Source organism: Onychostruthus taczanowskii, unplaced genomic scaffold, assembly GCF_017590055.1.
Source record: "Onychostruthus taczanowskii isolate IOZ18803 unplaced genomic scaffold, ASM1759005v1 scaffold304, whole genome shotgun sequence".
Taxonomy (NCBI): Eukaryota; Metazoa; Chordata; class Aves; order Passeriformes; family Passeridae; genus Onychostruthus; species Onychostruthus taczanowskii.
Window position 1 is genome coordinate 99,122 of NW_024500395.1, and position 10,106 is coordinate 109,227.

The following is a 10,106-nucleotide window of genomic DNA, read 5'->3' on the forward strand; positions in this document are numbered from 1 at the left end:
GTGGCCCTGCCCCCCCCCCCCAATTGTCGCCAGGGTGTCCCCCCGCCCTCAGGACGGGCTCCTCCTCCTCCCGCATTGCCGCCGTGCCCCTCCCGTTGTCCTCACCCCACATTGTCCCCCTCATCCCCCCGCGCAGCCCCCCTCAATCAGCCCCACCCCACCGCTCTGCCCTGCCTCCCTGCCCCCATCCTCACCCTTCCCTCCTCACCCCCTTCCTTCACTCCCAAAAAAACCCAAAAAAACCCCAAAATCTTTAAAATGTCCTCAAACTCCCACCCCGGGCCCCCCTTGCTGCCCTCAGTTAAGATGGCGGCGCCTCCGCCTCACATTTTCCAAGATGGCGCCCGCGCCGCCACGCGGACCCGCGCTGCCAGGCTGCCCTCATTCAAGATGGCGCCCGCCCCATGTTAGCCAATAGCGCTGAAGCCAACAGCGGTAACCCGGATGTAGCCGCCACATTGCCCTCACCCAACATGACGCCGCCCTCCCCGTGTTTCCCTATGGGCGTGAAGCCGCAGCGGGCGCGCGGGTGCCCGGATGTGGGCGCGGCTCCGCGGCGGGAAAGGGGGCGTGGCCTCGACCTGCCGGAAGTTGCGTCAGGGCGGAGCCGCCCGCGGGTTGCGGGGAGCGGAGCGGACGGAGCCAAGATGGCGGCGCCGGGGCTGGGCCGGCCCTGAGGGGCCGTGAGGGGCCGGGAGGGGCCCCCGCGCTCGGCGGGCTGGGACGGGCCGCAGGGGGGGCCCCGCCGCTCCCCCCGCCGCTCCTCGCGACGCTGCCGCCGCCGGAGCCTCCCCGGGGTCTGACCGGAGCCTCCCCGGGAGAGACGCGGGGCCTGCTCGGGGCCTTTTGCGGCCTTACCGGGGCCTCCCCGCGGCCTTTCGGGGCTCGGCGGGGCCGTTTGGGGCCTCCCCGGGGCTCGTCGGCGCCGTTTGCGGCCTTGCCCGGAGCTTTTTGGGTTCGAACCGGGCCCTTCCCGAGGCCTCCGGGGCTGAACCGGGGCTTTAAGGGCCTTTAACGGGGAGGGCCCCCCGGTGCCCCCCGGTTTTGGTTCTTTCTCGCTGGAATTTGGGGCCGATTTCAGCCGAAATCGCGGCGAAATCGGAGTTTTTTTTTGTTTTGTTTGTTTTGTTTGTTTAATTATTTTTTAAATTTTTGTTTATTTAACGGCGCTTTTCCCGGTTTTTTCCCGGGATTTCGGCTCTTCCCGAGGGTCAGAAAATCCCGGGATTTGAGGCGCAGCAGGAGCGGGATGAAATTCCAAGGATTTCTTCAGCCGAGCGAGGTTTTTTTGGGTTTTTTATCGCGGTTTTTGCTTTGAGCGAGCGAAATCCGCGATCCAGGGAATTCCTGCCTCGGGAATGCTCGCCCTGGAACCGGGAATGACTTAAGGGCAACGCCGCGCTTGGCTTTTCCTCGCTAAATTATTAATTAGGAAATTAAAAATAATTTAAAAAAGGGGTTTTTTTTTGGGGGGTGGGGGATAAAATCCGGAGTTTTCCGGCAAGGACTGACAGCGATCCTCTGGAACTTTGCGATTTTTTTTGGGGGGGGGAGATTTCTTGGAAAGGAAAATCAAGGAGAAGGAAAAAAAAGGGATCGAAGATCGCTGAGAACGCCCGGGAGCCGGGATCGGGCACGGCTGAGGTGGGTCTGGGGCTGGTCTGGGCTCGGGTTTGGGATTTATCCGGGGGAGGGACCCAGGCAAGGACTGACAGCGATCCTCTGGAACTTTGCGATTTTTTTTGGGGGGGGGAGATTTCTTGGAAAGGAAAATCAAGGAGAAGGAAAAAAAAAGGGATCGAAGATCGCTGAGAACGCCCGGGAGCCGGGATCGGGCACGGCTGAGGTGGGTCTGGGGCTGGTCTGGGCTCGGGTTTGGGATCGGATTTGGGATTTATCCGGGGAGGGATCCGGGGAAGGTCCTGGTGGAGCTGGAGAGGGTCGGGATGGATCTAAAGGGGTTTGGGATGGATCCGAAGGGGTTTGGGATGGATCCAGAGAGGGTCAGGATGGATCCAGAGAGGTTTAGGATGGATCTGAGGGGTTTGGGATGGATCCAGAGAGGTTCAGAGTAGATCCTGATGGATCTAAAGGGGTTTGGGATGGATCCACAGGGTCGGGATGGATCCAAGGATGGTTGCAGGGATGGATCCAGAGGGTCCTGATGGAGCTGGAGAGGTTTAGGATGGATCTAAAGGGGTTTAGGATGGATCCAGAGAGGTTCAGGGTAGATCCTGATGGATCTAAAGGGGTTTGGGATGGATCTGAAGGGGTTTGGGATGGATCCAGAGGGTCCTGATGGATCCAGGGATGGATCCAGAGGCTCTTGATGGAGCTGGAGAGGTTCAAGATGGATCTAGAGAGGTTCAGGGTGGATCCAGAGGGTCCTGATGGATCTATAGGGGTTTGGGATGGATCCAGGGAAGTCTGGGATGGATCCAGAGGGTCCTGATGGATCCAGGGATGGATCCAGAGGCTCCTGATGGAGCTGGAGAGGCTCGAGATGGATTCAGAGAGAGATCAAGAGGGTCCTGATGGATCTGGAGAGCTTCAGGATGGATCCAGAGGCCTCAGGGTGGATCTAAGGAAGGTCAGGATGGATCCAGAGGGTCCTGATGGATCTGGAGAGTTTCAGGATGGATCCAGAAGATCCTGGTGGAACTGGAGAGGTCTGGGATGGATCCAGAAGATCCTGATGGATCTGGAGAGGTTCAGGATGGATCCAGAGGCCTCAGGTTGGATCTAAGGAAGTTTGGGATGGATCCAGAAGCTCCTGATGGATCTGGAGAGTTTCTGGATGGATCCAGAGAGGGATCCAGAAGATCCTGATGGATCTGGAGAGGTCTGGGATGGATCCAGAAGATCCTGATGGATCCAGGGAATTTGGGGGAGGATCTGGAGAGGCTCAGGAATTAAATTCCCACGTTCCCAGCTGGTTCCAGCGCTGGGAATTCCCAAATTCCCGAATGGCAGCCCCTGGAAGAGCCGGTTTTCCGTGGGATATTCTGTCAGGAGCTTCCTCCTCCTCCTCCTCCTCCTCCTCCTTCCCAGCCCCTGGAGCTCCTCTTCTTCCCAAAAATCCAATTTATCGGGGCCGGGAATGGATTTTTGGGAATCCCCGCTGGATTTAGAAGGGGGAGTTCATCAGAAAAAAGAGGAAAATTGGGGATCAATCCAAATTTTTGTGGGTTTTTCCCCAGTTTTTGGGAATTGTTCCTATCCCCGGGAACTGAGGGGGGAAAAGTTCACCTGGAGTCTCCCTCGTGTCCATTTCCCCCGGAAAATTCACCTAAAAATCGGGATTTGGGCCTTTGCTCCCCACCCAGGCTGGGATTTTTTGGGATAATGTGGAATTCTGACGGTTCTGGCCTGGATTTAGTGGGAAAAATCCCAAAATATCCACAGGGATCCCACGGGGCTGAGCCCTGGGAAGCTCCAGGAACTCGTTTTTCCCGTTTATCCCGAAATTATTTGAATGCTCCCGGAATTCTCTTCCTGGGAAAAGCCTCCAGAGTGGGGTGGGAGGGATTTTCCAAGAGATTTCGGGATCCTTGTGTTTTTCTGGGGGATTTTCCTGCTCCTTTCTGAGGAATTTTTGGGATTTCTGCCTCCAACCCCTGTGGATTTTGGGATTTCAGGATTTTGGGAACCACGGGAATCTTGGAATCTCTTCAAAATTCCCTGCTTGGAAGTGGATTTAACAATTTTTGGGGATTTTTTTTTGAAGTTTAATCCCCAACATTCCCCTTTTCCAGGGGCCAACACTTTCCTAAAACCTCATTTTTCCCAGATTTCTTTGGGAAAGAAAGAATTTCCCAGATTTCTTTGGATTTTCAGGGAGAACAACAACAAATTCCAGCTTTTTTTTCTGGCTTCCACATTAGGAAAACCATCCAGGATCATTCCAGGGGGGGTCGGTGCTGACAAATCCAAGAACTTTTCCCGATTTTTTTACAATTCACCACCCAAATTCAGGGAAAAAAGAGACATTTTAAGGAAAATTCCCTAAAAAAAAAGCGGGATCGCGGCACCAGGTGCTTCCCATTCCTGTTTCCCCCCTGGAGCTGGGGCCAGGTTGTTTTTTTTCCAGGGATTTTCTGGGAATTTCCTCCTTGGAGAGGAGCCTGGCGCGGCCGTGCTGGGAATTGGGGGTGGGTGGGGGGTTCCTGTCCCCATCCCGATGTTTTCCCTTTGTTTGGGAGATTGTATCCAGGGAAAGGCCGGAGCGGGGGCAGGGCTGGGTCCTGAGGAGAATCCTGGGATTGGGGTCGGGATTCGGGTGGAAAAACACAGAGATTGGGGTTGGGATCCCACAGGAAAACCCCTGGGATTGGGGTCGGGGTCCTGATGGAAAATCCTGGGATCCCACAGGAAAACCCCTGGGATTGGGGTCGGGGTCCTGAGTGGATTCAAATGGAAAACCCCTGGGATTGGGGTGGGGGTCCTGATGGAAAAACACAGAGGTTGGGGTTGGGATCCCACAGGAAAACCCCTGGGATTGGGGTCAGGGTTCTGATGGAAAATCCCTGGGATTGGGGTTGGGATCCTGAGTGGATTCAAATGGAAAACCCCTGGGATTGGGATGGGGGTCCTGATGGAAAATCCTGGGATTGGAGTCGGGATTCTGATGGGAAATCCCTGGGATTGAGGTCAGGATCCTGAGTGGATTCCAATGGAAAATCCCTGGGATTTGGTTCGGGATTCTGATGGAAAATCGCCGGGATTGGGGTCAGGATCCTGAGTGGATTCCACTGGAAAATCCCCAGGACTGGGGTTAGGATCCCACTGGAAAATCCTGGGGAGTGGGGTTGGGATCCTGGTGGAAACCCCAGGATTGGGGTTGGGATCCTGAGTGGATTCCAATGGAAAATCCCCGGGATTGGGGTTGGGATTCTGATGGAAACCCCAGGGATTGGGGTTGGGATCCCACAGGATGGCAGTGCCAGCGGTCCAGGGTCAGTTTTGGATCCCCTCTGTACTGACCCCGTGTCCCACTGACCCCGTGTCCCATTGTCCCCATGTCTGACCCTGTGTCCCCGTGTCCCCAGGTGCCCATGACGGGCCGGAAGTGCGGTGCTGGCAGTGGCAGTAGTGCCATGTCCCACTGACCCCGTGTCCCATTGTCCCCGTGTCCCCAGGTGCCCATGGCGGGCCGGAATCATGGTAGTGACAGTGCCAGTAGTGCCATGTCCCGCTGACCCCGTGTCATTGTCCCCAGGTGCCCATGGCGGGCCGGAAGCGCGGCGCTGGCAGTGGTGCCATGTCCCACTGACCCCGTGTCCCATTGTCCCCATGTCTGACCCTGTGTCCCCGTGTCCCCAGGTGCCCATGGCGGGCCGGAAGCGCGGCGCTGGCAGTGGTGCCATGTCCCACTGACCCCGTGTCCCATTGTCCCCATGTCTGACCCTGTGTCCCCGTGTCCCCAGGTGCCCATGACGGGCCGGAAGTGCGGTGCTGGCAGTGGCAGTAGTGCCATGTCCCACTGACCCCGTGTCCCATTGTCCCCGTGTCCCCAGGTGCCCATGGCGGGCCGGAAGCGCGGCGCTGGCAGTGGTGCCATGTCCCACTGACCCCGTGTCCCATTGTCTGACCCCGTGTCCCATTGTCCCCATGTCCCCAGGTGCCCATGACGGGCCGGAAGCGTGGCGCTGGCGGTGCCAGTAGTGCCATGTCCCACTGACCTCGTGTCCCATTGTCCCCAGGTGCCCATGGCGGGCCGGAAGCGCGGCGCTGGCGGTGCCAGTAGTGCCATGTCCCGCTGACCCCATGTCCCATTGTCCCCAGGTGCCCATGTGCCCATGGTGGGCCGGAAGCATGGCAGTGCCAGTAGTGCCATGTCCCACTGACCTCCTGTCCCATTGTCCCCAGGTGCCCACGGCGGGCTGGAAGCGTGGCGCTGGCAGTGGCAGTAGTGCCAAGTCCCACTGACCTCGTGTCCCATTGTCCCCATGTCCCATTGTCCCCGTGTCCCCAGGTGCCCATGGCGGGCCGGAAGCGTGGTGCCAGCGGTGGCAGTAGTGCCATGTCCCGCTGACCCCGTGTCCCATTGTCTGACCCCGTGTCCCACTGACCCCGTGTCCTTGTCCCCAGGTGCCCATGGCGGGCTGGAAGCGTGGCGCTGACAGTGCCAGTAGTGCCATGTCCCACTGACCTCCTGTCCCCATGTCCCCAGGTGCCCATGGCGGGCCGGAAGCGCGGCGCCGGCGGTGGCAGTGCCGGCGGTGGCACGGGGTCGGTGCCGTGGCCCGAGGAGCCGGGCGAGCGCGAGCAGGGGCTGTACTCGCTGCACCGCATGTTCGACATCGTGGGCGCGCAGCTGACGCACCGCGACGTGCGCGTGCTCTCCTTCCTCTTCGTGGACGTGCTGGACGAGGCCGAGCGCGGCCGCATCCGCTCCGGCCGCGACTTCCTGCTGGCCCTGGAGCGCCAGGGCCGCTGCGACGAGAGCAACCTGCGGCAGCTGCTGCAGCTGCTGCGCATCATCACCCGCCACGACCTGCTGCCCTACGTCAGCCTCAAGAGACGGCGCCCCGGTGAGTGTCTGTCGCGATATATCGTGATATACGGGGTTACTGTCACAGTGTATGGGGCTATTGGGGTGACATCGTCACCCACCCCAATCTCCTGCCCTACGTCAGCCTCAAGAGACGGCGTCCCGGTGAGTGTCTGTCGCAATATGTCGTGATATACGGGGTTACTGTCACAGTGTATGGAGATATTGGGGTGACATCATCACCCGCCACGATCTGCTGCTCTATGTCAGCCTCAAGAAACGGCGCCCCGGTGAGTGTCTGTCGCGATATATGACATTGCCCCCCGCCACGACCTGCTGCCCTACGTCAGCCTCAAGAGACGGCGTCCCGATGAGTGTCTGTCGCAATATGTCGTGATATACGGGGTTACTGTCACAGTGTATGGAGATATTGGGGTGACATCATCACCCGCCACGATCTGCTGCTCTATGTCAGCCTCAAGAAACGGCGCCCCGGTGAGTGTCTGTCGCGATATATCGTGATATACGGGGTTACTGTCACAGTGTATGGGGCTATTGGGGTGACATCGTCACCCACCACAACCTCCTGCCCTGCATCAGCCTCAAGAGATGGTGCCCCGGTGAGTGTCTGTCGCGATATGTCGTGATATACGGGGTCAATGTCACAGTGTATGGGGGTATTGGGGGGACATCGTCCCCCGCCACGACCTCCTGCCCGACGTCAGCCTCTCGTGATATACGGGTTTCCTGTCACAGTGTATGGAGATATTGGGGTGACATCACCCCCCGCCACGACCTGCTGCCCTACGTCAGCCTCAAGAGACGGCGCCCCGGTGAGTGTCTGTCGCGATATATCGTGATATATCGTGATATACGGGGTCAATGTCACAGTGTATGGGACTGTTGGGGTGACATCATCACCCGCCACGACCTGCTGCTCTATGTCAGCCTCAAGAGACGGCGCCCCGGTGAGTGTCGTGATATGTCGCGATATATCGTGATATACAGGGTTACTGTCACAGTGTATGGGGCTATTGGGGTGACATTGACACCCGCCACGAACTGCTGCCCTACGTCAGCCTCAAGAGACGGCGTCCCGATGAGTGTCTGTCGCAATATGTCGTGATATACGGGGTTACTGTCACAGTGTATGGAGATATTGGGGTGACATCACCCCCCGCCACGACCTGCTGCCCTACGTCAGCCTCAAGAGACGGCGCCCCGGTGAGAGTCTGTCGCGATATATCGTGATATACGGGGTTACTGTCACAGTGTATGGAGATATTGGGGTGACATCACCCCCCGCCACGACCTGCTGCCCTACGTCAGCCTCAAGAGACGGCGCCCCGGTGAGAGTCTGTCGCGATATATCGTGATATACGGGGTTACTGTCACAGTGTATGGAGATATTGGGGTGACATCATCACCCGCCACGACCTGCTGCCCTACGTCAGCCTCAAGAGACGGCGCCCCGGTGAGTGTCTGTCGCGATATGTCGCGATATGTCGTGATATACGGGGTCAATGTCACAGTGTATGGGGGGATTGGGGGGACATCGTCACCCGCCACGACTTCCTGCCCGACGTCAGCCTCAAGAGACGGCGCCCCGGTGAGTGTCTGTCGCGATATGTCGCGATATGTCGTGATATACGGGGCCAATGTCACAGTGTATGGGGGTATTGGGGGGACATCGTCACCCGCCACGACCTCCTGCCCGACGTCAGCCTCAAGAGACGGCACCCTGGTGAGTGCCTAGTGCGATACGTCGTGATATATCACGATACATGGGGTCACTGTCACAGTGTATGGGGCTATTGGGGTGACATCATCACCCGCCATGACCTGCTGCCCTATGTCAGCCTCAAGAGACAGCACCCAGTCAGTGCCTGGCACGATATATCACGATATACAGGGTCACTGTCGCGATATACGGGGTGGTATTGGAGCATTGGGGGGTTCACACCATCACCCACCATGACCTGCTGCCCTGCATCGGCCTCAAGGGGCAGCACCCGGGTGAGTGTTGCCGTATGTCCCGATATATCGCGATATACGGAGTCGCCGTAGCAACAGATGAGGTCACCATGGTGATATACGGGGTCGCTGCCACAGTGTATGGGGCTGTTGGGGTCGTGACGTTCCCGTGATGTTCCCGTGACGTTCCCGTGACGTTCCCGTTCCCAGTGTGCCCGGACCTGGTGGATAAGTACCTGGAGGAGACGTCCATCCGCTACGTCACCCCCCGCACGCCCGGGGGGGCCCCGCCCGGCCTCGGCCACCCCCACAAATCAGGTAGGGACCCCTTGGGGTCACTGTCACCCCCATTTGGGGTCATTGTCACCCCCATTTGGGATCGTCACCCTTTGGGGTCACCGTCCCCTTTTGGGGTCATTGTCACCCTTTGGGGTCACTGTCACCCCCATTGGGGATCACTGTCACCCTTTGGGGTCACTGTCCCCCTTTGGGGTCATTGTCACCCCCATTTGGGATCATCGTCACCTTTTGGGGGCATCATCCCCTTTTGGGGTCATTGTCACCCCCATTTGGGATCATCATCACCCTTTGGGGTCACCGTCCCCTTTTGGGATCATTGTCACCCTTTGGGATCATCGTCACCCTTTGGGATCATCGTCACCCTTTGGAGTCATTGTCACCCCCATTTGGGATCATCGTCACCCTTTGGAGTCACCGTCCCTTTTGGGGTCACCAGCTCTCCATGGGATCATTGCCACCCCCCATTTGGGATCATCACCCTCTTTTGGGGTCATCCACCTCATTTGGGATTTTCACCCCCCTTGGGATCATCTCTCCTATTTGGGGTCACCACCCCCTTGGGATCATCCCAAAGTTCCCGACCCTGGAGCCTCTCAGCGCTCCGGGTTTGGGGGGCTGTGCCCGGTCCTACTGGATGGATTTGGGGTCCCTGGGGTTGGATTTGGGGTCCCTGACCCATCTATGCCCCCTGTCCCCAGTGCCTGCCCCCCACCCGTCGCTGTGCTGCCCCCCGGGGGGGCCCCAGCTGGGCCCCAAGCGCCCGGGCCGGGCCCGGAGCCTCCTCGGGAGCCAACGGAAACGCAGGAAGTCAGCGACCCCCGACCCCAAGGAGAAACAGACCTGCGGTGAGAGGGGATTTGGGATCGGGATTTGGGATTGGGAATGGGGGATTGGGGATTGGGAACGGGATCCCCAAGGAGAAACAGACCTGCGGTGAGAGGGGATTTGGGATTGGGGATTTGGGATTGGGAATGGGGGATTGGGATCCCCAGGGAGAAACAGACCTGTGGTGAGAGGGGATTTGGGATTGGGATTTGGGATTGGGAATGGGGGATTGGGATCCCCAGGGAGAAACAGACCTGCGGTGAGAGGGGATTTGGGATTGGGAATACAGGATTAGGATTGGGATCCCCAATGCATGAGACATCCCAAGAGTGGGAAAATTTCCCACATTTCCCCCAATCCCTAAACTGCACATTCCCCCATCCCAAACCCCCTAAACCCCACATTCTCCCAGTCCCTAAGCCTCACATTGCCCCAATCCCTAAACCCCACATTCCCCTAAACTCCAACCCCCCTAAACCCCACATTCCCCCAACCCCCCAAACCCCACAATCCC

The 10,106-nt window shown here is 58.4% G+C and overlaps 1 protein-coding gene across 2 annotated transcripts in view; it reads left to right on the forward strand.

Moving 5' to 3' along the window:
- The first annotated feature begins 1,127 nt into the window (after positions 1 to 1,127).
- Positions 1,128 to 10,106, forward strand: part of DEDD (death effector domain containing) — a 10,048-nt gene continuing 1,069 nt past the window's right edge. Inside the window, exons 1-4 of one of the 2 annotated variants that reach the window (XM_041409648.1) lie at positions 1,128 to 1,644; positions 6,173 to 6,533; positions 8,678 to 8,785; positions 9,466 to 9,612. In XM_041409648.1, the coding sequence (XP_041265582.1) occupies positions 6,179 to 6,533; positions 8,678 to 8,785; positions 9,466 to 9,612 (610 nt within the window). In that variant the 5' untranslated portion in view covers positions 1,128 to 1,644; positions 6,173 to 6,178. Of the gene's footprint in view, positions 1,645 to 1,706; positions 1,847 to 6,172; positions 6,534 to 8,677; positions 8,786 to 9,465; positions 9,613 to 10,106 lie in introns of those variants that run through there. The other variant, XM_041409649.1, reaches the window with a different exon arrangement.